Source organism: Pseudorca crassidens, chromosome 19 (assembly GCF_039906515.1).
Source record: "Pseudorca crassidens isolate mPseCra1 chromosome 19, mPseCra1.hap1, whole genome shotgun sequence".
In the NCBI taxonomy this organism is placed as follows: domain Eukaryota; kingdom Metazoa; phylum Chordata; class Mammalia; order Artiodactyla; family Delphinidae; genus Pseudorca; species Pseudorca crassidens.
The window spans coordinates 53,101,204-53,126,219 of record NC_090314.1 but is presented as its reverse complement, the minus strand read 5'-3'; the positions used below and the strand labels follow the sequence as shown (position 1 = coordinate 53,126,219).

General features: G+C 59.2%; 1 protein-coding gene across 6 annotated transcripts in view; it reads left to right on the top strand.

Annotated features, from left to right (window-relative positions):
- The window catches only part of BAIAP2 (BAR/IMD domain containing adaptor protein 2), a 71,450-nt gene that overhangs the window by 4,225 nt on the left and 42,209 nt on the right, over positions 1-25,016 (top strand). For all 6 annotated transcript variants that reach the window (XM_067715169.1, XM_067715165.1, XM_067715168.1 and 3 more), the window contains exons 2-3: positions 11,138-11,213; positions 12,732-12,818. In XM_067715169.1, coding sequence (XP_067571270.1) covers positions 11,138-11,213; positions 12,732-12,818 — 163 coding nt within the window. The remainder of the gene's footprint in view (positions 1-11,137; positions 11,214-12,731; positions 12,819-25,016) is intronic.

Below are 25,016 nucleotides of genomic sequence, written 5' to 3'. Positions count from 1 at the left end.
AGGGCCATGGGAGGTGCTGTGGAAGCTGCATGCTTGTTGCCACCTTGTTTTAGGCCAGAGCTCCTTTAGGCCTGGGAGCCAGCAGGTCCGTCCACCTCCCTCCCTCCCTCCCCTCCCTCTTCGGCACAGGTGGTGCTGGCTGGGCTGCCCAGGTTTTGGGGCCTTTCAGGGGAGGACAGGCCATTGAACAGAGGGCCCCGTCCCCTCCGGGCAGGAAGGCAGGCTGGCAGGGAGTCCGAGGCCCTCCTGGCACTCCCCCCCCCAGTTTGCAGGTCTGGGTCCTGCTCAGGGGAGCCCTGCACAGGACTGAATGTGTGGCGGGCAGGGCTGGCCTTCACTTGGCGGTCCCCACTCAGGCTTGCATGGCCCCCGGGACGGGCGCTGCCTGGGCTGCCCTCCAAGGGCAGGCACACCTGAGCAGTGATCTGGTGGGGGGCTCCCTGGGGCACTGGCTGGCTGGCTCCCGTCCTCCTTCCTCAACCCTCAAGTGCACCGGGCCAGGGCCCACCCCATGAGGCCTTCCTGGCCACTGTGCCCGGGCAGTTTCCCATGAGGTCTCAGAGTGGAGAGGCTGTCCTCATTACGGTGCAGGCCTGTGCCCGCTGAACACGCTGCACCGGCGTGCCCGCTGGGGCTGTCAGCACTCTGCTACTGTCTGCTGCCTGCGGCCGTGGCAATTACAGGCGGGTGTGGACTGTGCCTGCCCTGTACTTCCCCCACCCCCCAGCTCTGATTCATTTGGGCCCTGATTGTGCTGCACAGCTGTGAGATGACTCAAGGGGCCCCAACCAGAGGGTGCAGGGCGCACGAGGGTATGCACCCATTTCCCCACCAGGTGGGTTCCCAAGGGCTCCAGCCAGCGGGCCTGGGAGGAGGTTGGCACCCAGGCTTCTCTTATTGGAGAAGATCCTTTTGTCCCTACCTGACGTGCTCCCGAGCGAGCAACAAGGTGTGGTGACTCAGGACCCACATGGCCCCTGACTGTGGGGACCCTGGCCTGGAAGGGTGGCCAGCACATGTGTGTCAGTGCTTGGGAATGGATGGACCTCGTTTCTGATTCTGGGGCTCTCGCTTTGCTCACTGTGACCATCTCTGTCGTGAGTCTGCTCTCTTAGCTGTTTGCTCCACAAGCAGTGGCCCAGGACCCCCGCAAGTTTTGAAGGTGGTGCCAGGCTCCTGTCCCCACGCAGAGTTCCTTTTTCTCAGGGCCTGAAGGCAAGCCAGGGTGTTAGCCAGAAGCACCTGGTCCTGCCATGTCCTGGGGGCCCAAGGGGTCAGTTGGTGTGAAGGCAGGGCCTGATGGGAGTCCTGTCTCTAAGAGGTGACCTTGGAAACCTCAAGAGCAGGCAGGGGATCTGCACCTGCGAGTGAGCATGCAGTGGGTGTCAGCAGGACCCCTTTCTGTCTGTCAAGGGGCAGTGGGGTGGCAGGTTGGCCCCTCCAGCTGCCTTTGGCCCCTCCTCCCAACTTTCACCGCAGGAGCCATCCTCTGCCTTGGAGGTCTTGTCTGGTGCTCTGCTCCTGCAGCGAGCACAATGACCAGGATGGCCCCAGGTCCCTGCAGGCTCCCCTTGCAGCTCCAGTGCCTGTCTGGGGCCTGGTGGAGCCAGTCCTGACGCCCTGGGCTGTGAGTTGAGCATCCCGAGGGCCTCCTGCAGACCCTCGGGGCATGTGCGTGAGAGAGGGACCCGCGCCCTTGGGTCACAAGTACCCTGTGCCGCAAGGGGCTGGGAGAGGTTGTACACCGCAAGGAGGAATCAGGGCCAACAGCGGGAACAGCGTGCTTTTTTTCTTGCTTGGGATATTTATTTTCTAGTTATGAAAACAGTTCTTTTAGAATTATTTGGACAGGTTTTTTAAAAGTCATATGTCAAAGGCACATGACATAGGGCTTCCCTGGTGGCGCAGTGGTTAAGAATCCGCCTGCCAATGCAGGGGACACGGGTTCAAGCCCTGGTCCGGGAAGGTCCCACATGCCGTGGAGCAGCTAAGCCCATGCGCCACAACTACTGAGCTCGTGCTCTAGAGCCTGTGAACCACAACTGCTGAAGCCCGCACACCTAGAGCCCATGCTCCTCAACAAGAGAAGGCACTGCGATGAAGAGAAAAAGAAAAAGAGAAAGCCCGCGCCCAGCAACGAAGACCCAATGCAGCCAAAAATAAAATAAATAAAATAATAAATTAAAAAATACATGAGATTAATTGGTAGGGTTTTCCTAAAACCTCTTCAGATTCAGAGTCTGACTCTTCGGAGCTTTGTTTCAGCTCACAGTCATCAGGGTCAGGGTGTCGCCTGGGCCTCACCTCTGGCCGTCCAGGTGTTGGAGAAATGGGGGCTTTCCTGAGCACGGCTGTGGGCTTTTCTTCCAAGCCCTCAAACCCTTGTTCTGCCACTTTCGTTTGCTGGCATTTTGTTTCTTGACCAAAGAAGGTTTCCCCACGACAGCCGGGATCTCTGTTCCTTCTTACTCACTAAGTGGTCTGTAGATGTAATGTCCCCGCTTGCCCCTGCCCAGCGGTGCCAGGAACAGTCACCAAGCAGCCCTGTGCCGGGTGACGACACACGTGTAACAGGTTGTGAAACGTGCTGGGATTTCACAGGTGTCTGTGCTGTGAAAGAAATCGACATCCTGACGTTGGAATGGGGGTGGGAGCTTTGTGGAGGAGAGGCTGTGCCCCCTACCTCTGGGAGCTAGAATTCCATCCAGCAGGGCGTTTGCATCTCTGGGAGCCAAGCATGGGCAGAGCTGACCTGCTGAGCCAGAGTGGCCTTGCTGCTTCCAGCGGGGCTATTAAAAGAAGGGGGTGTGGTAGAGCCTGCATTGGTGCTGATGTGCCCCAGGTGGAGGGGACCGGGGGTCCCTCCACACCCACTGCCCCTCTGAACCCACTGTGGGGCAAGTCAAGCCCCTCTGCCCTAGCCAGCACCTTGGCAGAAGCAGTTGTCGTCCACACCTCTATTTATTCCCTCCTGCCCCTCCCACGGAAGGCACATCCTTTGCAATCCAGGGACTAGTGGTTCTCAGGCTGTGGCCAGTCCTGCCCTTGGGGATCCAGGGCCTTGCTGGCCACAGGCAGGGAGGCAGCCAGGGGCTACAGTCAAGCCCCGGCAGGAGACCTGATTTCAGGCTTCTTGCACAGGCCCCCCGGGCAGGGGACCATGAAGTTGGGTGAAGGGGCTGGACCGTCTCACGCTCTCATTCTGGCTCTGTGCTGTGGGAGGTGCCGTGGCCGCCTGGGCTTTGCAGTTGGCTGGTAATCCTGAATCATCGTGAAGAACCTTCAGTGGGTTGCTCGGTCCAGGCACCATGCTGGGAGTGGTGTGTGTGCCTCATTTATCTCTAAACCTGCTTCACGAGGGGCCCTGGGTGTCCCAGCGGGTGGGGGAGGCTCAGAGCCATGAAGCAGCACATCGCAGCCCGTCCCGGGTGCCCGGCTGAGCCAGAGCCTGCTTGAGCTGGGCCCTATGGCTTCAATCCTGCTTCTCTGTTTTTCCATTTGGGAGCCCTGAGGGCTTCGGGCGAGGGTTTTTAGCTTCTGTGCCACCACTTTCTCATTCGTGATTAGCTGGAACCAGAGAACCCTTCCTGGCCGCAGGGAGCATCAGGAAAGTGGTGGCTATGGTTGGTAGCTTTCAGGATGGAAAGTTCTTGGAGGAGCTGGAAGTCCGTGGAGAGGGCAGGGAGGCCCAGCCAAGGCCTCTGTTGCTGCAGTCTGATTTCCTGGGTGCTGAGTGGCCTGTGTACCCACCGGCATGACAGCCTCCCCAGCTGGCTCATCCCACCCGGCGGAGGGCGGCAGGAGGAGAAGCAGCTCCGGGGTGTTCCGGGGCTGTGTCCCTGCTTGCTCATCGAGGTTCCTCGTCCAGCGGGGAGCCCAGCCCTGTGAAACTCGGGTCAGAGCCTTGTCGGGGACAAGGACAGGTCAGCGGCCCTAGAATGTTCTAACCAGTTGAGCAGTAACCAGATGATAAGAGAAGTGATGGTTGGGCCTTCATAGGGCAAGTGGGGATCGGCCCAGCGACTGGGTCTGCTCGGGCAGCCAAACAGAGCGCCACGGGTGCTTGAACAGCAGAGAGGTGTGTCTCATCTGAGGCCTGGAGGCCAGGGTCCAGGTGTGGGCAGGGTGGTTCCTCCTGTGGTCTCTCTCCTGGGCATGTGCAGGCCACCTTCTGCCTGTGTCCTCACATGGTCTTCCCTCTAAGTGTTGTGTCCTGATCTTTTCTTAGAAGGACACCAGTCCTGTGGGAGTGGGGCCCACCCAGATGACCTCGTTTTACCTTGATTGTCTCTGTAAAGACTCCCTGCAAAAACAGTCACCAATGAGGTGCTGGGGTTAGGCCTAACACATGAATTCTTAGGGGACGAATTCAGTCCCTGACACCCAGCAGCCGTAAGGTCCCCACCTCAAGGTGCAGTGGGCTGGTATGTGGGGGGCCACGTGCCCTGGGGCAGGGCTGAGAAGTCAGGCAGGTGTGGCAGGGCCTGGATGCTGGAAGGCGTCTGGGGCCTTGCAGCGTCCTGCTCCTCTGAAGTCGGGACTGGCCGGATATGCCTCTGGATAGGAAGGAAGTGGCCGGGCTGGTGGGGCCCGCGTGTGGACCCTGCTGCGCGGCTCCTGGTCTGAGGGGGAGGCTCTCCCAGTGGCACAGACCCCACCCAGCGCTCACTGGCCCCCTCCCCAACCTGAGCCCACTTGTGGCTTCCTGCCCCCAAGACCTATTCCAGGAGGGGTCAGTCGGGTTGGGGGCACCTGAGGATCCAGGTCCTGAGGGAGAGCGGGGTGGGAGGTGGGTGTCCACAGCCCCAGGAATCGGTGATGGTGCTCGGTCCCTGAACGTGGGCCTCTGGGGCTGTGGGAGCTTGGCTGCCCCTTCCTCACCTTGCATCACCTATGCCCATCCCCTGCAGGGGCCCAGAAAGTTCCCGCCCTCAGATCAGGACCGGGAGAGTTGGCCAGAATTTTGTTTTTCCTGGTGTCGCCCAGCCCGTGGCTCAGGGCCTCCTGGGCCCCCTGCCTCAGGGCCGTAGGGGTGACAGGAAGGGGTACCCGCCCCTTGGTCCCTCCTCATGGGAGGCTGCCATGCTCCCTGGTGTCACTCTGGGCTCCATGCCAAAGACATAAGTTGTCACTTTATTCTAATGTTGGCAGCTTCCCCAGAAGCTGGCGGAGGCCGAGAACCAACGTTTCGCTGCAGGGCCGCTTGTCAGCCTCTCACGCCCCGGGGCGACCCTTTGGCCGGGCTGCCAGGCCAGCTGGAGCGCCCCCCGCAGCATGAGGGCCAGCTCGGCTGCCCCCCAGGCCTCTCCTCTGGCTCCCAAAAGAGCCAGCTGTGCTCCCACCGCCTACCCCTCGCTTGGCGGCAGGGGACTGTCCTGGGCAGCATGGGTGCCTTGATTCCTGATGCTGGGTCCTGCTGCAAATGCTCTTTTGTGCACCCTTCTTGAGAGGCTGTGGTGAGCTTGGCCTCTCTGTGCACTGGTGGGGCCCTGGCCCTTGTCCCCGCTGGAGGTGGTTGGGCTGAGAACATGCATGCCTGGGGGCGGGGGAGGGGTGCTTTTGTGGTCTGTGGGGGGCTCATGGCCCATGGGGGGCGTCTCATGGAGGACGTGGGGAGGGGGGCCTAGTGCTGTTAAAGTGAAATCAGCCGGAGTTGATCCCTGCTTGGTTTGTTCTTGTTCGTTCGGGGGACTTTTCTGCAGCCACCACCAGCTTTGACTGTCCTGTCCGCACCTCACAGGCCATTTCATTCTGGAAGCTGCTGCGTCCACTCACTTTGTCAAGTGCAGACCCATTGTTATCTTCTCTCTGGCTGTAACCAAGAAAGATCCAGCGCAAGTTCTGCCTCCTCCAGGAAGCCCTCCCAGCACTCACTGAACTCCAGTTGGTTTTCTTCCCTTAAGAATGGTCCCCAGGACAGATGTCCCAGTTAATATAGGGGAGCAGAGGCAGGAGTCATGCAGAGCTGCAGTGTGAGCTGGGCCCTCTGTCCAGAGCCTCAGGTAGTTGGTGCTCCTGTGGAGGGCAGTTACAGCAGGCAAGGACAGCCTCCCTTGAAGGACGGCTGCCACCTTCCCCTGGCAGTGCCTGGACAGTGGCCCCGCGTTGGATGTGGGTTGTTGGCTGCAAAGCTGGCGCCTGCTCTTCCTGCCACAGAGGTGGGATGAGAGGACAGGTGGTCAGGGGTAGTCAGGCACCAGGCCCCCCCCTCAGATGACCAGGTATCCTGGCATCAGCCCTTGCCCTTCCTCTGACGTTGCTGGAACGTGGCTTGTGAGGGAGCCCAGGGCAGGCGGAGTTGCTGTGTGGCACCTGGTCCTGTCCTGCCTGCCTCGGTGACCTGTCCAGAGAGCACTGAGGCCCGTGTGGAGAAAGGGACAAGCTGGGCTGTGCAGCCAGCCTGTAGTCGAAGCCGGGACTGGCTCCACCAGGACCCAGAAGGCTGGCTCTTAGCCTCCCCGAGCCTTTCTCCATCCGTCTGTAAAATGGACAGTGGTGCCCCCCACCAGTCCAGTGAAGATTCGGGGTGATGGGGTGTAAGGCCGCCCCTCCCCAGATGGCAGATAGAGCCCAGCGAGGTCTCATCCCCTGAGTTTGTTATAACAGGCGTCGACTGTGTAGGGAGGATGTAGCCTGGCTTGGCCACGACACGCGTGCACACCCATACATGCACACATACGCACGTGTGCACTGGACGCAGGCAGACACCCCACCCTGCCTTCCTTGACTGCAGGAGGGGAAGCAGGAGGCACGTCACTTCCCTGTGTCAGCAGAGAAACTTTGCTCTTTGTTTGTGGCAGCCCTGCCAGGAAAGTGCTGGAGGGGGGCTGTCGCCAGGAACCAGAGCCGTGAGGGATAAATAGAATTCCCGCGCTGGCGAGTGGCAGACCCTGGGCGCGGGCGTGGGAGCAACTGGAGCACAGTCCCTGGACAGAGCCCCCTCTCTCCTTGCGACCCCAAATTGGGGATAGGGGCGTCCTGCTGCCCCTTGTCCTCACTGGCCAGGCAGACCCGTGATCCAGGTCACTCAAAATGGGCATCACTGTGCAGACGCTGGGCTGCCCAGGAGCCGGCCAGGCAGGAAGGCTTCTGCGCTCACGGCTGCTGGGGTGCTGACACCACCGCCCCTGCAGCCAGGCCCGGCCCCTCCCATCGGCTCCCTGGACATGCAGGGCTGGAGGCCCGGGGTGGGGGTGGGCGGGCCAGCCCTACCGTGGAGATTTGGTTTAAGGCCTGGATTCCTGGGACTGCAGGGGTGGCAGGGACATCCAGTGTGGGGACATCTCGGCAAGAGGGCCACCATGAACCGCGCCTGAGCTTGCCAGGGTCTCTGGCAGAGATCCCTCCTCTCCCTGACCTTTCTGGGGCGCTTGTGTGGTGGGGTGGCAGGGAGCCCTTGTGGCAGCCCAGCTTCCTGAGGGCACCTCGTAGGTACTGAGCCAACCAAGGAGTGATAGAAGGTGCTGAGCGCAGTGCTTGGCCCACGCCCCCTGCAAGGGGGTCGCACACACAGTCGCCACGTGCCACGGCATGGCGTTTGAAGGGATTTGGTTTCATCTGCGTAGCACAGGTGTCAAGTTTGGAGAAGGCGCTGGTCAGTGCCCACGTTGTCGGGTCTCTGTCCCGGCTGCGGAAAAGCAGTCTCAGGATGCAGAGCCTCTCCCAGGCCCTTGAGTTTCACGACAGGCGTTTCACGACAGAGGTGTGTGCGGGGAGGCCGCCCTCCTGGCCTGGCCTTCGTTTGCACACACCCTTTGGCGTCGATAAGGAAACGCATTCCCTTCCCTTTGGGAAGTAAACAGGTCTCCCTCTTCCCGCCCTCCGTGGGAGGACGTCTTGGGGTTTGCATCTCAGTTCCCTCCATTGCTCCAGTAAAGAGTCCCATGGAAAGACACCGTCGTTCCATCACTTCTGAAAAAGTATCGTGGGGCGGGTAACGTGTAGCAGAGCCCCACGGCCTCCTCGCCATGGCAACCGTGCCTCTGTTGGCTTCCGGCTTCCCCTCCCAGGGCCCCCTGGTGCGTGGAGGGGCTGCACAGGCCCCTGGTTAGGGGAGCGCTCACTTGCAGTGGGCGTGGCAGGGCCCCACTCCAGGCTTCTGATGGTGGGTTTGGGCCCATCATGGGCCTAGCACGGCCCCCTGGGTCCAAATGCCTCTGCCTGAGCCCTAGGATGGCAGTGGACTCAGGCTCTGAGAGGCCCCCAGTGTCGGGGGCCCCCTCCCACAGAGAAATCCCCTGCAGAGAGGATCCCCCACCAGAGGGGCTAGGCCCTTTTTGGGCCACCAGGGTCCCTCCTGACAAGGTCGTCTTGGACCTGGCTGGTCTCTGGTGGTCGTGGTTCTAGGAGATCGGTGACCTGGAGGTGGATGGGAGCCCGCTCTCTGGCCAGGGCAGCATCTGTGAGGAGCCGGGAGGAAGAATGGCTTTTGGCCAGGGAAGGAGGGCCTCCCTGGGACACCAGCCCCACAGCATTTATGCCTCTGCCACTGCCTCCAGGCAAGCGAGTCAGCGGCACCTGTGTGACCCGGCAGTGCCCTGGCCAGGTGTCCTGGCCAACACCCCAGCACCCCTCCTGCCCTGCCCCTCGCTCCCACATTCCTCGTGCCTGAGCTCAGCAGCTGTGCTAAGGAAGCGAAACCTGGCGGCTGTCCCCGTGTGTCACTGGGCGGCCGTGGGTGGGCTGCCGAGGTGACCCTCTTTGTTGGCCTGGGTGGCTGCTGGCCTATTTCCTGCTGTCACTGAGGATGTTTGGGGCTCTAGGGAGGGAGCTGTGGAGCTTCCTCTCCTGCCCCCGGGATGGGTGGGGGCTGCAGTCCTAGAGCTCTGCAGCCCAGGTCTGCCCTCACATATTCCCACCCCAGGGCCTTTTTCAGCCCTGTGCCCATCGCTGCAGCGAGAAATGCATCTTACACTGAAATGCTGTACACACGCGCGAGCACACGCACAGATGTGCATGTGCATGTCTGGAACACCAGAATCGGGGACAGAAGCCACCCTTACTGGGTCTATACCCTGCTTTCGGTCCATTTCCTTTGAGCAGACACATGCGCCCTCCAGTGCTTTTCTGCCCCGACACAGGTCTGGGTGGCGCTGAGCAGCGAGGCTGAGGGCTCAGCCAGCCTGTGCGTGTACCCTTGGCAGACAGCCCCACACTGAATTCCCCTCCGCGCCCTGCCCGGACGCCAGTCCCTCGTCTGCTGCCTGTTACGTGACATCCCTGCCCTGACTGCTGGGCACTCCTCAGACTGGATGCATCCAGACTTGGGTTCCCCCCTGCAGAGTCGTCCCCAGACCACTGAGCTTCGTACTGCCCCCTGACCCCATCCCACATTGCAGTGGAGCCAGCTCTCTGATCCACCTTCACATCTTAGGTTTCTGTGCAGCTCTGAGGGGTCTCCCGCGTCTGTGCGGTCTCAGCTACAACCTGGGCTCCCTGGAGCAGTCAGGGGTACATTTCCTTTTGAAATGTAGTTGGATCGACCCTCGGCTTCCTGTCAGGGAAAGCAGGTGTCCCTGCCACGGGCTGCGAGGCAGTAGGTTTGGGCCATTAACTGCACACTTCCTGCCTCTTCTTACCTCCCGCCACCCTTTACCCTGCTCCTGGCATCCTGTCCCTGACACCAGCAGGCCCTGGCCTTGGGGCCTTTGCATGCCCCTGCCTGCAGCCCTCCTCTCTCGACGACATGCTTCTCTCCCCTGCTGTCCCCTGAGCCGTGTCCTGCTGTCTTGTTCTCCAGGTACGGGGTCCTGCCCGGTGTGTGAGGTGGGCCTGCCTTCCCTCTCGGGACCTTGTCCCATGGGGTCACTGCTGCGTCCCCCTGTGTGCCTCAGCCCCGGTGCAGCACGTGGCAGGTGCCCTCGCCTTTGTCGTGTCCAGAAAGGAAGGTGCACCTGCTCTCTGGACTCAGGCATGTGTCAGGTGTATCTCCTTCCCAGGTTCCCTGCACGGCGTAGAGCAGGTGGGCACCCAGCCCCGGATGTTAGGAGGTGGTGGCTCAGGCTCGGGGTCTCATCACCCTTGGGCACAGGTCTCTGTTCCTCTTTGTGCTGACACTCCAGGCTGCTCCTCAGGGTGGGCAACAGAAGTAGTGGGTTTTTCTGGAGCCCAGATCCCACAGCCCTTCTCGGAATCCACTGTCGGTCCTGCTGGCTGAGGGCCCGGAACAGGGATAGAAGGGTGTTACCTGGGGCCGGGGCTGCCTTTGGCCTGTTGGCCGGGATGGGGCGGGCACTGCCTCTGTTCATGCAGAAGCACCTGGAGCTCTGCGGTCTGCCCACGGGGCCAGGCAACTTTCCCTCCCTGGTGACGTTTCTCTCTTACCCTGCGGAAAGATCAGACACATATCACGATAATTGACCCGAAGATGTAGGATGTGGCCGAGGTGGGGTTCTCCTTAGAAGCTCCTTGCAGTGTTCTCGCTGGCTGGGGTTGGCACCCAACCATCAGGGTACATTACCCAGTAGCGCTCACGTTTGGCTGTTGTTTGTGTGTGCCTGTTTTTATGCCTTGTAATTAAAACATTTATTTGGCCTTCGCAGTGAAAATCTAATTTCTTCAGTCTAAGGACTAGTGGTGTTGGCACCAAGACTTGAGTCCATCAGGCGAGCGGATCCAGAGCCTGCTGGATTATTCATCGTGTGGTGTTTGCAGTCAGGCTGTGCATTGCTCTAATCAGAGCTGACGTTTCGTAATTGATGTGTTGAATGAAGATCGTGGTGGGAGGGGGCTCCAGGCAGCGATGAACCCTTTGTGTGTGGCCTGCGGAGGGACCTTCCTCGCTGACTCAGCCCTGCCAGACGGGGTAATGGCACCTCAGCGCAGCATATCTGAGCGCCGGATGTATGTCGGGTACTGCCCCACGTGTCATACGCGTGCTCACTTGTTTAATCTGCAAGGCCCCTATGGAGCAGGTTCTGTTCTTTCCCCCATTGTACAGGTGTCAAAACTGAGGCTTGGGAAGGTCATTTGCCCAAGGACATTCAACAGGGGCAGAGCTGGGATTTGGACCCGGGGCCCGGCCATGGCTTCGTGGTCTTGACCCCGCATGTGATGCTTGTGGGATTTTCCCCTCGCCGTTCAGGCCCCCAAGCCGCCGGGTGCCTTGCCTCTGATGCCGTTCCCTGCTCTCTTCCAGACCATCATGGAGCAGTTCAACCCCAGCCTGCGGAACTTCATCGCCATGGGCAAGAACTACGAGAAGGCGCTGGCAGGTGAGGCTGACGTCCCTGGCCCGCGGGTGCGAGTGAGGACATCTCAGTAGGTGGACAGCTCCTGGGGCCTGATTAGGGAGGGACTGCGTTGTTTCCAGAAGCACACCGTGGCAGAGTGAAGGTGTAGGTGCTGCACCACGGAGGGCCAAGATGTTTAGCGCACACTGTGGACATGGGGCCAAAAGTGGCAGGATGGTTCCAACCCTGGAGCTGGGGGGATCGGCCTGCACATTTCAGGCCGATGGTGGTTCCTTTCCTGAAAGCATCACCCAAGGACATCTTACCCCCGGGGGTTTTCTCTCAGAGTGACGTAACTTCATTCTCAGCTGCCCAACGTCAACGGCCTAGGGTGAATCCGTCAAGGCCCGGCCTGGGGTCTCCCACTCACATGCCCCAGCCCTTGGACATGAGGCACAGGCCTCCTTCCAGGCTCCTCCACCCCCACCTGGGCCCCCAACAAAGTTCTGTGGAGGGGGGGCCTGGAGGTGTCCTCCCTTCCCCATTTTCCTGGACTGCCCCATAGGACAGAGCCCCTCAGCTGCCCTCGGCCGCCCCAAGGCCAGGCCTGGGCCCGCTAGGCTTTCCTTTCATCTCTTTGAAGGAGCCCACCCTGCCCGGCAGCAGACGCGCTCCAGCTGCTGGGGTGCGGAGCCCGCACGCACTTCCAGACTGCAGAGCAAATTGCGTGTGCTTAATTGAAAACTACCTAAATAAAATGTGATCAAGTGTCCAGTAATAAGTCCCTAACTGGGTTCTGGAGAAAACGGATTAGAAATAGTAATTATGCTGCTGGCGGGTGCTCCCCATGGTCCTGCTCCAGAGGCGCCCTCGTCCTCCTTCCAGCATGAAGGGCAGCTGGGGGGGGGGCTCTTCTGATGAAGGAGTTTGTGGGCACACCCGGGGTCTTGAAGGGTCTCCGAGTTCCTGGAGGAAGCTCCATCCCAGGCAGCGGGCAGCGGGCACCAGGTGTGGTCCCAGGAAGTCAGCAGGCCCGGCGCTTCCCGTGCCAGTCCCTTGCGAAGTCAGGTTAGAGCAGAAGTTGCCCTGGGAAGTGGTGTGAGTCCCCCGGCTCCATCCCCGTGGTGCTGCCTTTAGCCCACTTTGAGCGTGTGACTCACTCCCACTTACTTGCTCTCTCTGAGACCACAGACGGGGACAGAGTCCTCAACCCAGGTTGGCTGGGGGGGGTCTTCCTGCCGACCTACTTTGCAAGTCTCCTGCCTGGGGTTGGTGTTTGTCTCGTCAAGACACCAGGCCTTGTGGTCAGGGTGGCGCACTGCGATTTGACTTGAAAAGCTCTGGACCCAAGCGGTACACTGTGCTCTTACACAGAGAAGGAGCTCTCAGGATTGGAACGAGAGAACATCAACAAGAAACGGGCTTAGGTCCTGCCGGGGCTGGAGCCTGCTGGGCACAGGGGAGGCGGCTGACTGCCAGGCAGGCAGGATCGCCGAGTAGGTGCTGCGGGTGTTGCTACTTCCCAGCGAGGGAAGTGACTGCCCCTTCCTCTTCTCTCAGGTGTGACGTATGCTGCCAAAGGCTATTTCGATGCCCTGGTGAAGATGGGCGAGCTGGCTAGCGAGAGCCAGGGCTCCAAAGAACTCGGTAAGACCCCTAAATGTGGCAGAGACCCCGGAAGTCCCTGAAGTCGTTGGATGTCCCCATGCCGATCTGGGACCCTGCCCTGTCCTGTGTCTGGTCCTTTGATTTGGGATCAAGTTTTCCCTGTCCAACAAGGGAAGACTTCCTAAAATGGCAGTTCCCTTGGAGCTGGCGAGGGCTGTGGGGCACACACCCTGCTGAGAATGGGGCGCACCGGGCGGCTCCAGGTCCCCTGAGAAGCACGGTGTGGGGATGAGGAGACAGGCAGATCCACGTTTACGGGGGTGTTTGTGGCAAAACTTGAATGGTCGGCATAGGGGAGCCATGTGAAAAGTTGGACTCAGATGATGGTCTTTAATGGTGTGGGGAAAGGTTCTTGGTATAAAAATGAGCCAAAAAGGAAAAAAAAAAAATGAGCAAAAAAGGATGCAAACCCATAGCATGGTGTGACCAGATTTTGTAAAAATACACTGGGGGCCGTTTGTCTCATAATACAGGAGGAGACCCCAGAAGCTCAGCAGGTAGAATTCCCGGGATGGGTTATCTTCTTTATGCTTTTACTGGGTTTTGCACATTTCCAGCATGAGCTCACGTTACTTTTATAGTCGAGGCACACAGTGTGAAATGGCAAGAGCTGTGGGCTCCCTTGGAGAGGCTCTCGGTTGTTGGCAGGTTGGAGGGTGTTTGTTTTCTCTGTGTGTCCATTAATTCCAGCTCCCAGAGGTGCCTCTGTCTTATCTATGGTGCGGCCTTTAGCAGAGGCTGTCCGCTCTCGCCCGCAGCACCGCCCTTCAAACTTTTCACACCGCCCTACCCCGTAAGTCAGGCCTGCCCACTGCCGGACTTTGTGGTGCCCTCTGCTGCTCCCTGTTTGAGGACACGGTGGCCCAGCTGGCCCTGCCGTCCCGGCCCTGGGTCCACACCTTCCCCAGCAGGCCTGCCATGTGTGTGTGCTGTGTGTCGTGACTGCCACCCCAGCAGAGCAACAGTGGCGTCCGGGTTTTCCTGAGAACAGAGAACAGTGTAAAAGCCAGACACAACTATGGGACCTTCCTGGGCTGGGAGCAGGGGCAGGCGACCATGTGCAGGCGAGGCTGGGCGGAATGAGTGACCAGGGCTGGACTCCTCATGTGGGCTGGGCTCTGCTCACCTGGATGTGGGCCTTTCTTCAGTGTCTACAGAGCTGGCTGGTGTCCGGCTCTGTGGCTCTAGAGGGAAACCTGCTGGCCTCTTGGGGATGCTCAGCTGACCTGCCCTGGGCAGCCCCGTGAGGACATGGAGGCCGGGGTGCTGTGGTCAGGCCTGCGGGCTCGGCCTGGCTGGTGACGTGTTGGATGTTTGGGCAGATGGAGGCCTGGACCCCTTTGTGATCAGCGATGGCCGTGAACCAACCGACTCTGAGCTCAGAGGCCACGCATGGGCCCCGCCCAGCACTCCTGAGCATCCCGGCTGCGACTCCTGCAGCCACTGTCTGGACCCCTTGGAAGAAAGTTGGGTGTTGTGTGTGACCCTGTGTGTTTATACACGGCTCCTGTCTGTGAAAGGGGCGCTTTCCTATCGTGGTTAATCGTGGTGGCCTTCTCCCCGCAGTCACACACATGTGTGGAAGGGGAGGGTCTGTCCACGGGGAGATCGGGTCCCACGTGGCCCCATAGTGAGGGTGGGCATGTGCGAAACTGCAGTGAGATTCCCGTGGGCAGAGTCCTTGGGAGTTGTTGCTACAGCAGGCCCCGTGAGCAGGACAGCAGGCAGACTTCTGCTGTGGAGTCCGCACATGGAAGGGGCGAGCGGGGGGTTGGAACATCCCTCCACCCACCACTCTAGGAGCTGTCTGGGCTCCGGCCTGAATCAGGGAGCTTCTGGTTTACTTGTGGGTTTTTGAACTCTCTCCAGGGGCTTTTGGGGCTTTGTGCATCTGTGGAGGTGGCTGGTGAGGACTCTGTTTCCTCTACTCCCAACGGTTCTGACACCAGATGTGGGTTTTCCTGCACCAGCCAGCCCTCCAGTTTCTGAGGACCCCAGCTGGGCGTCCCATAGTTCAGCTCACTTCTGACACCATCTACCCAGGGTCAGTGCAGACCCACAGGGTGAGGGCCCCATCCCGAGGGACTGCCCCCCACCCCATAGGCTGGCACAAGTCATGGGTCCCCAGTTCACCACAACTCTGTCCAATTTGGCTACAAATCGGGTTCCCACCACTCCCTCCTCAGACCTGGTAGTTTGCTGGAGCGGCTCACGGGACTCGGGGAGGCTTACTTCAGAGTCCCAGTTTGTTGTAAAGGGTATAACGAAGGACCCAGGTGAACGGCCGGAGGAAGGGCTGCACAGGGCAAGGTCTGGGAGGGTGCCGAGCGCAGGAGCTTCTGTCCGCGTGGAGTCGGGGTGCCCCACCCTCCCAGTCCATGGCTGTGTCCATCACCCTGGAAGCTCTCTGAACGCAGTGGTTTAAGGGTTTCCAGGCATGAACGATTGTTGGCTCCGTCTCCAGCCCCTCTCCCAGAGGATGGGGGTGGGGCCCAAAGTGCCACTTCTAGCCCTGGCTCGGTCTTTCTGGTGACCACCCCCATCCAGGAGCCCACCCAGAGTTGCCTCATTAGAACAAAGGATGCTGCTATCACCAAGAGATAACAAGGGATTAGGAGCTCTGTACCAGGAACGGGGGCAGAGATCAGTGTGCCTTTCTTCTCAGGTCACTGTCAGCCCTGCTCTGGGAACTGAATTTTTTCTTTTGGCGACAGCTTTACTGAGATGTAATTCACATGCCATACAACTCAGCACTGAAAGTGTACAATTCACTGGCTTCTGATGTATTCACAGAGTTGTGCAACCATCACCATATCTAGTTCCCAAACTTTTCCTCACCCGCAAAATGTAAGCCGTCCCCATTAGCAGTCCCTCCCCTTCCCCCAGCCCCTGGAAGCCACTGATCTGCTCTCTGTGTCTGTGGCTTTACCTGCTCTGGACGTTTCGTATGGATGGAAGCGTGCACTGACCCATTGTGACCGTTTGTGTCCAGCTTCTTTCAGTTAACATGTGTCTTCGAGGTGCATCCACGTTGTAGCGTGTCGGCTCCATTCTTTTTATAGCTGAATAATATTCCATTGTGTGGATTCCATTCCCCAGTTGATGAACATCTGGGCTGTTTCCATGTTTTGACCAGTTTCCATAGCACTGGTGTCAGCAGTCGGCACAAGTGTCTGTGTGGACACTTCATGTATGCCTGGGAGGGGAACTACTGAGTCACACGGTTGGAGTTGAATTTATATTAAAGCAGCACACACCCTGATTTAAAAATAAGTCTCCCTGCCCCCCACGTGCCGAGGCCCTCTTCTCAGCCCTGCATGTCGTCTGCCTGTGTTTGCTTCCATACATGTAAACAGGCAGGTTTGTGCTGCTGTTTTTCATGTTTTTTTTTGTTTTTTTTTTTCGGCTATGCCGTGCGGCATGCGGGATCTTAGTTCCCCGACCAGGGAGCAAACCCGCACCCCGTGGGGTGGAAGCACGGAGTCCTAACCACCGGACCGCCAGGGAAGTCCCCGTGCTGTTCTTTTTAATTTTGGACATTATTTAATTAATGTTTTTCTAGGAGGTTTGGATTTAGCATTTTTATACCACTTCTCACCCCACCCAATAGAACGATGACAACTTGTGCTTAAATCGGTGTCCAGTATAGCCTTTGTGCGGTGCTGGCGGGAATACTCAGCTCAGACAGAGCAGTCTGACTGCAGTGCAGCGGACTGCACGTCTGAAGTGGAAGCATGATGAGATGGACGTGCGTGCACACCTGCCTAGGTAGTACACACCTGCCCAGCTAGCAAATGGCCCTGTCACCCCCAGCATTTCCTGGGGCCCCCCAGAAAACCTCGTGCCTTTCTCCCTCCATGCCCCCCACCCCTTGCCAGGCAACCACTGCTGTGTATTCTGCCCTGAGACTCGGTGTGCATTTGCTCAAGTTTTGTGTGAATGGACTCGAGTAGTGTGTGCTGTGCTCTCTCTTGGTCTGGCCTCTTTTATCTCATGGTTGTTTTGAAAGTCATCCCAATGTTCCACGTACCTCCAGACCATCCTGCCTGCGTGGCAAGTAGTTTCCGCTGCGTGGAGGTGGCCCGTTGTTTATACATTCTTCCGTCGATGGACATTTGGGTTGTTTCCAGTTTGGGGCATTTCCATGTCTGCATTTCTCTAACGAAGTAACGACATCGAGCATCTTTTCACATAGTGTTTGCTGTTTGTTTATCTTCTTTGGTGAAATGTCTCTTCAGATCTTTGTCTCCCTTTTTTCAGTTGGGTTTTTGTCTTATAATTGAGTTGTAAAAGTTCTCTGTGGGGGACTTCCCTGGTGGCGCAGTGGATAAGAACCCACCTGCCAATGCAGGGGACATGGGTTCAATCCCCGGTCCGGGAAGATTCCCACATGCCGCAGAGCAACTAAGCCCATGTGCCACAACTACTGAGCCTGAGCTCTAGAGCTAGAGCCCATGCTCCGCAACAAGAGAAGCCACTGCAACGAGAAGCCCGTGCACCGCAACGAAGAATAGCCTCTGCTCGCCACAACTAGACAAAGTCTGTGCGTAGCAACAAAGACCCAACATAGTCAAAAATAAATAAAATTAAATCTTATATAAAAAAAAAAGTTATCTATGTATTCTAGGTTGAAGTGCTCTCTCAGATACATACTTTGCAGATATTTTCTCCCAGACTGGCCTTTCATTCTTGTCACAGTAGTTTATTTATTTGTTTGGCCGTACCACATGGCATGTGGGATCTTAGTTCCCCAACCAGAGATCGTACCCCCTGCAGTGGAAGCGTGGAGTCTTAACCACTGGACCGCCAGGGAAACCCCTGTGACAGTGGCTTTAGAACAGAAATATTTAATTTTAATGAAGTCCAGTTGAGTGATATTTTTTCTTGAACTGTGGTCCATAGGTTTTTGTTACTATTTTGACAACTTTGTTTTTGCTGGAGTTAATAATTGCTTCCCTTCATTTGCATAGTCGTCAGTTTGCGATCATTAACTCGCTCCCAAACCCAAGACCGTGCTCTGGGACTCCTCCCTGCCGGCCGCAGTCCCGTTGATCTGGCTGCTTCTTCCCCTCTTGGAACTTGCCTCCCGGAGCCCCGACCTGCTCTGATACCCTGGGCCGGTGGCTGGGCCATGCATGGGACACCCCTTCTCCAGTCTGGGACCATGTTTTCTGGGTCGTGGGTCCTGTTTTACTCCCTCAATTAGGGAGATCATCCTTCCTTTTAATGGTTCCTTAGCGGGAAGAGGGGAAATAACGTTTCTGAGCCCATGTCTGTCTGCGGGTGTTTCTCTACCTCGCACTGATGGCTTAGAATTCCAGGTGGGAGACCGCCTTCCCTCGGGGTCCTCACCCCCGTCCTCTGACTTCTGGTGTTGCAGTCTTCACTGTCGTTTTGGCTGATTTTTTTTTTTTTTTTAACCGTGAGTTTTTTGTTTTTCCCTCCTGGAAGCTTTTGAGATCTTTGTCCTTGGTTGGCTGTTGTGAAATTTCCAGACGTAGCTCCAGTGTGTATGTTGGGGGAGGGCCCAAGGGGGCCTGGAGAACAAAGCATCCCAAGGGTGGGTGTGGTGTGTGGCCTCCCGGGCCACAGGAGGGGGCAGGGGTTAAGCTGCAACTCCGACCTTGGGTGAGGCCAGCAAGGGCACCAGGAGGGGCGGAGGACAAGAGCAAGGGTATGTCCACAAGTGCAAGGTGGACAAAAACGAGGCATTCTGGCAGAAATGGGAAAGTCTGGAGAGGAGGGAGGGGGGCGAGGCTGGGGGAAGGGGGCAGGGCCTGGCAGGAGCTGGGGCTTCTGGCCGTGGGAAGCTGGGTTTGTGCAGCCTGCTTGTTGTACCCGCATTCCGATCCGCCTGTTGCCTGCAGTAGCGGGTGTTGCGTTTTCACTGCTGTAGAATATTCCGTGAACACGTGATGAACACAGTGTATTTCTCTGTCTTCTCGATCGGCGCTTGGGTTACTCCCGGTGGGGGTGGGTTTGCTGCTCTGAACGAGCTAGTCCTCAGGACCATGATGCCAAGCCCACCGTGGGGTGACCTCCACGTGGTTCCACAGCAGCCGCTGCCCCGGGGCTCACCGGTGTGACGCCACGGGGCTCTCCCTTCTGGCCCTGCTGTCCTCCCACATGACCGGTGTGTGAGGGTTCGCGTTGCTCCTGTCTGAGTGAGGCTGGACACCGCTGCCTTCTATTCCCGTGCCCTCGTGTCCCCCTCTGTGTGGGCGAGTCCCACCCGGCAGGCCACCCAAACCCCAGGCGCCGAGGCAGCAGCTCTGGTCCACCTGGTGCTGGAGGGGAGGGGAAAACCAAACCGGGACCAGCATCTCGGATACCAGCAGGACAATTGTTTCCGCTTTGTTGTAACTTGGGGCGTGCTGGGTGCCGGTGTACCAGGGGCCAATGACCCAGCCCAGGGGGGATGCCCGTCCTGGGGCTGCCCTGCAGTGACCTGCTGAGAAAGCTGAGGGCTTCCAGGTCCTTCTGAGCTTTGAGGCCCTGGTAGAAGTGGCAGAAATTTCAAATTGGGGACCTTTGCTCTTGGCTGGAGTGTGGTGGGGATTGGGGTTTGGTGGTGCACTTTGGCCACTGTCCTCATGGAACAGTGTCACTGGGTCACTTGCTAGGAAACGTTTTCTTCTCAGTTTCTTGGTCTCGTTAGCTCTGCCCGTGGCCCTGGGCATCTGTATGAGCTCCCCCTCCCCAAAAGCTGGTCGGGACCCCAGGTAGGGGGGCCTGTGCTGAGTCCTGAATTATCTGAATCTTGGGCATTCACTGACAGGCTGTTTGGTCTGGCATGTGGCCCATGTTTATAGGTTTCTGTTATGTTTGAAGAGAACATATGTTCCCTGCTTATTCCGATTCTGGGTGCAGGGTTCCTAATTGTGTTCAAATCTTCAGTAATTCCACCTCCTTATTAGTAAGTGAGAGGCATTTTTCTTACTCGCCAGGAAGGTGGGCTCATCAGTTTCTCCGTGAGGTTTTTGCTTTATGTGTTTTCCAGCTGAGTTATTGAGTGCGTAAACTACAAGTTATGTGCGGTCGTGTTTTCCTGACAGGCTGAACTTTATGAGGGGAACTCCTCTGTTCTCAGTAACCCTGTTTTCAGTCTGTTCTGTTTCATGCTGAATTTGTTTTCCTCCACCCTTCCTGTCTGCAGCCCTGGGGAATTACTCGTTTCTGACCACTTTCTTCTCGATAGACCTTACTCCCCAGGATGGAAGGGAAGAGATGCAAGGTCTCTGCTGTCCTGGGGATCAACCAGAGCCCTCAAGGGGTGAGTGCCTCTGGGGAGGTGGTGCTCCAGCCGAGGTGTGGCAGCAGCCTGGAGGGAGCTCTGCTCACACTGATGACATCCTGAGCCAGGCGCCGGGCTTCTGACCAGAGACTTAATCTCGAGGCCCTGCAAAGTGGGGCTTCATCTGCCCTCTTGCTGCCCACTTCCTGCTGGGATCCCTCTGGGTGTGGCCCCTGATGGTCTTGGGGTCAGGGATTGTCAGGCAAGCAGTGGCAGACACCCCGGCCACTCCCCGGTCCCCCTCCTTCCTCCGCTGATCCCTGCCCCGTTCTACCAGCTCTTCTTGCCTTTTCTTTGCCACGAAGGGCAGGAGCTGTATGGCTCCCGCTCTGCTCCCTGGGCCAACAGCCCACTAGGACGGTGTGGGATTCAGCCATGCCGACCCTCGTCTAATGCGTCGGGGGTACTGCACCCCCTCCCCATCTCCCTACGAGCCTTGCGCTGCATCCTTCCTGCATAGAGTGAGGGTCCCGAGCAGCACGTCACCCCCCCCGCCACGTCAGCCAACCACGTACTGCCCAGAGCTGCACCCCTTATCACCAGAGCAGAGGCTTCTGACGTGAGGTCTCCTGCTGTGAGCGAGGCTGAGGCCTGTGGAGGTCAGAAGTCACAGCCCAGTCGCTGTGCTGCTGCCCCTTTGTTCCTCGTCCCTGTGGAGAGCGAGTGGCCACTCTGCCTTTGGTCCCGTGGCCAGGAGGCGGCTTGGGGCTGCAGCTCCAGACCTCACAGAGGAGACGGCCTCTCATCTTCACTCCACTCGGCTCTGGGTTCGCTTTGATAGGCAGGCTGCTTAGTCGGGGTGCAGGGATGCCCGCCTTCCCCATCGCCTTGCCGCCCTCTCATCCCCCGCCACCAGCCACTCACACTTGCCGTGGACTTGTCTCCCTAACCGCCCCCCTCACGGCTCCGTTGAGGCACACCTGGTGCCACCCCCGTCTCTTTGATCTGTGTACTCGGGGCAGCTATTCCGAGGCCCTGTCTGCTTGCTTTCCTCACGGATTTCTGTGCTCGTGGGACTGACCGGCAGCTCAGGGCAGCAGGGGTGTCCCATCTGGGTCCGAGGCTCCAGGCCAGTCCCCGGTGTGTGCAGACCCAGGCCTTCCCCAGGCCAAGGAGCCAGGATGGTGGCCCAAGGGAGGGCGACCCCAATTACAGCACCCCGAGGGGGCTCACTCTCCAAACTCGTTGACCACAAACTTGGGGGTTTGCTAAGATCTGGGAGTGAGCATGTTTTCATGTTTGTTTCTCCTGCTTCTGTCTCTACCTTGAGCCTGGGGGCCACAGGGCAGAGGGGGCAGGTGGCTCCTTTGCTGCTGGCCACAGCAGGGTGCACCCAGCCTCTCCCCGTCCCCCTGACACGGGCAGCCTGAAATGCCAGCATGGTGGGGAGCATGGCGCAGAGTGGGCATTTCCAGCCTGCTCCGGCCTGGGCTCCGGGGCTGCTCGGGGAGGAGGTTGGATCTCCAGGCGGGCAGGCTCCTTTTGCCCTGAAGGAGGGAACAGTGCAGATGCTGTCCTTTTATCCTAGGCACTGTCAGCAGTGCCATGTCCCCTCTGGGCTCTCCCATTGCCTTAAGCTTTAAGTCACAGGACACTCAGGTCACGTCAAAGCAGAGAGAGCAGGTGGAGACCCCCCCACCAGTGCCTGTCACCTACTGGCACAGACCAAGTACGGCGGCATCTCAGCCGCGCCCTGTCACTGTTCCCCTGGGGTGATCCCGATGGCACCCCGTCGCTTCTCCATCCAGCCTCCGTGTGCACCGTCGGCAAGCCCGGCCTTGGCCATGGGGCTGAAAGCACACAGGTACCCCAGTCCAGGCAGTGGACAGGCTGGCTTCCGGGCCCTCTGCTCCAGCATCATGGCCACGCCGGATGGGCCTGGTGCAGCATCAGTCTCTGTTGTCCTGCTTGCTGGATTCTTCCCCAGTGTTGGCTCCTGGGGTGCCCTGCTCCTGGGGGTGCCACCATGGACCTTGACCTCATCCTTTGTGCAGGGGAGGCCACTGTCCTGTCCCCCTCCCCGAAGGCCGTGCCACCATCTGCAGGAGCCCCCAGGGAGCTGGCACTCCTGAGCACATCCTGCCCGCTGGGTGGCCCCCTGCAGCCAGGCCCCCAGCTCTACTCCCCAAAGCCACTGTGCAAAGAGCAGGGCTGAGCCCAGCACAGGCAGGAGTAGGAGGTGGAGGCCAGAGTCCAGTGCACCTGGGCTCCGGGCACAGTGCTCAGGTGGGCAGGTGACTCAGGGGCTCTGTGCCAGAATCATTCATGCAAGAAAAGAGGGTCAGTCAGCTGCTCTGTGTCTGTGCAGGAGGTTAAGGTGACATATCCTGTGGAGTATTCTAGGCGTTCCTGGCCGGCAGCACTAACATGAGGCCATCATTGCAGCGAAGGGCCCAGCCTGCCCTGAGCCCTCTGTTTCCTCCGTGCGTGGCCGACCTTCATGCTGGGCCCGTCCCTCCCGAGCCTGTGTCCGGGGCCTCTGCCAGAGCCTCACCTGGACATTTCGTCCCTCTGCGCAGCCGAGGGCCAGCGGCTGAGCGGCTGTTTTGTTTGGGCCTCACCATCTCCTGAGGCCTCTGTTGCGTTCTCTGCCTTTGAAGAGCCCGCTTGTTTGTGATCCCGGGCGTGTGTGTGCTTGCAGGTGCCCTGGGCCTGTGCTTGGCCGCCACCTGCCTGCACCCATACTGGTATCTGCACCGCACCCATGAGAGAGCAGGAGCTCCGTGCTGGGCGGGGCCTTGGGGCAGGAGGTGGCTCCCTGCACCTGAAACTGGGCCAGGTTTGGCCGCTGAGTCACTGGATTAAGGTGTGGCCTGAACACTCCCCTGGCGTTTGGCTGCTGTCCACGCCCAGCTACCCGAGTGAAGAACCGAGGCAGGCAGTCCCATGCCACCTTTGGAGACTCGCCCTGTGGGACTTGGCTACCTCTTCTGGTTCCTGTAGATGCCGGCTGACTTTCCCACGACTGCCTCATGCTTAGAGGCACGGGGTGGCCCTTTCCTGCGTGTGGGTCACTGAAATGCAGGGGCCATGTGACCCCAGGGGCCTTTGAGCCTGTTGCCGGATAGTTTCCTTGGCAGAGGTAGTTCTGAGATGGTGCCACAGGCCATCCACCAGGTCGGGGGGCTGCCCACCAGGTTGGCTCCTGTGCTCCCTGTGAGGCCGGGAGGTTGTCGGGCTGCATCACGGCCCCTTCTATGTCATGCAGAGCTGTCAACACCTGGCTGGGGAGCCCGAGTGTGGCCCTGCCTTCCCTGCAGGTGGGTGATGGTCTGTCTCATGTCCACGTGCTGTCAGACCCTAACAGCAGGACCCACCTTTGACTGCTAAACCTGACAGACGCCACTTGGAGGACTTAATTACAGCCGCACAGTGGGAGCCAGGTCGATTTCACATCCCTGAGGGTCCCGACTCAGAGGCCCCACGTCACCCTACACTGTGGTCCCATGATGGCCTGGCGTCCCCAGGCTGGCCTGGAGTGGACTCCTTCACCTCCTCTTCCCAGCTGATAACACCAGCAGCCCCCGCCATGGCACATGGAGGGAGTGTCCCTTAGCCCCTGGGAGAAGTGGCCGGCACACGGGCGGTCACCGGAGCCCCAGGAATAGGGTCCACGCTCTCCTGGCCTCCCTCAGGCCTCGAGCAGATCTTGACACCAGGCAGGTATGTTGCAGAGTCGCGGCCCTCATGTCCGGCTTTGGGTGGACGCTAGACCGGTCAAAGCCTGGGGCTGAGCACAGGGTAAGAGGGCAACCTGGGTCCCCTCTCAGGGCCCCCTGCACTCACATGACTGCTGTGAAGGGCCAGGGGCTCCAGCGTGTCCACTTGGCCTGCCCTGATGAGAGCTTTATGGGGCAGGCTCGAGCCTTTGTCAGGAGGGATTAATAAACGTCTTAATTGGATCTGCCTGTTCTCAGCGACTCTGGCCATAGCAGGAGAGACGGCTCAGGGTGTTTTCATGCTTCCTCGGTGTCCAAGGGCCCACTCCAGGGTGGGAACATCCATAGGGAACAGCGGTGTGTGGCTGTGGTGACCCTACACCCTCTGGCCTGGTTCCTGGGGGTCCTGCTTGGGAGGAGGGGAAGGGGGCCCCCAGCTGTGGTTCATTCTGAGCCTGGTTCTGGTGGTGAGGTAGGGCTGGCAGGGTCTGTGAGGACCGGGCCTGGGGCTTGTTCCCACTGGGTGGGGGGGCATGTGACCTGACCGGGGTCCACAGCAGGAGGCTCGCCGAGGTCTTTTAAAGCCCATACTGCAGCAGCACGCCTGTGAGGGCTCTCCCACCACGGCCAGTCTGACTCAAGTGCCTGGGTGGCTGGAGGGCCCTGGGGGCCCCCAGTCCTGTGACCCCGCCGTGTCTCCCGTGAATTGAGGTCCCGCCGGCAGCGTGTGCTGTGTTCTCAGTGTGTCTGCAGCTCCCCGCCCCCAAGTGAGAGGGCGGAGGAAGCGGTCCTTTGTTTATCCTCCAGCAGGGAGCCGGTGGCCCTGGAGCATCCCACACATGGCGGGGGGCCTGGTGGGCACAGGTGCCGGCTCGGGAGCCTCTGTGGCAGGTCTCCACCTGTTCCGAGGGGTGCTGGCCCCTGGGTCCCCGGCGTTGGCAGGAGGGCAGGTGTGTCAGAGGCACTGTGGACGCTCTGACCGCAGAGGCCTGCTTCCCTGATGAACGGTCCTCAACGGGGCCTGTTCCTGTTTGTGTCTCGCATGATTTAGAGCGAGTTGATGCCTGAGAAACCGTCCCCAGGAGAGCTGATGTCCACTTGGACAGTTAATCGGGGGCATGAGTGGGCAGGTTAATGGGGGTCCTCATGGCACTTGGTGAGGATCAGAGCAGCAGTGCCTGCCCGGCCTGGGGCGCAGCCTCACGGGCTCTGTGACCCCTGGAG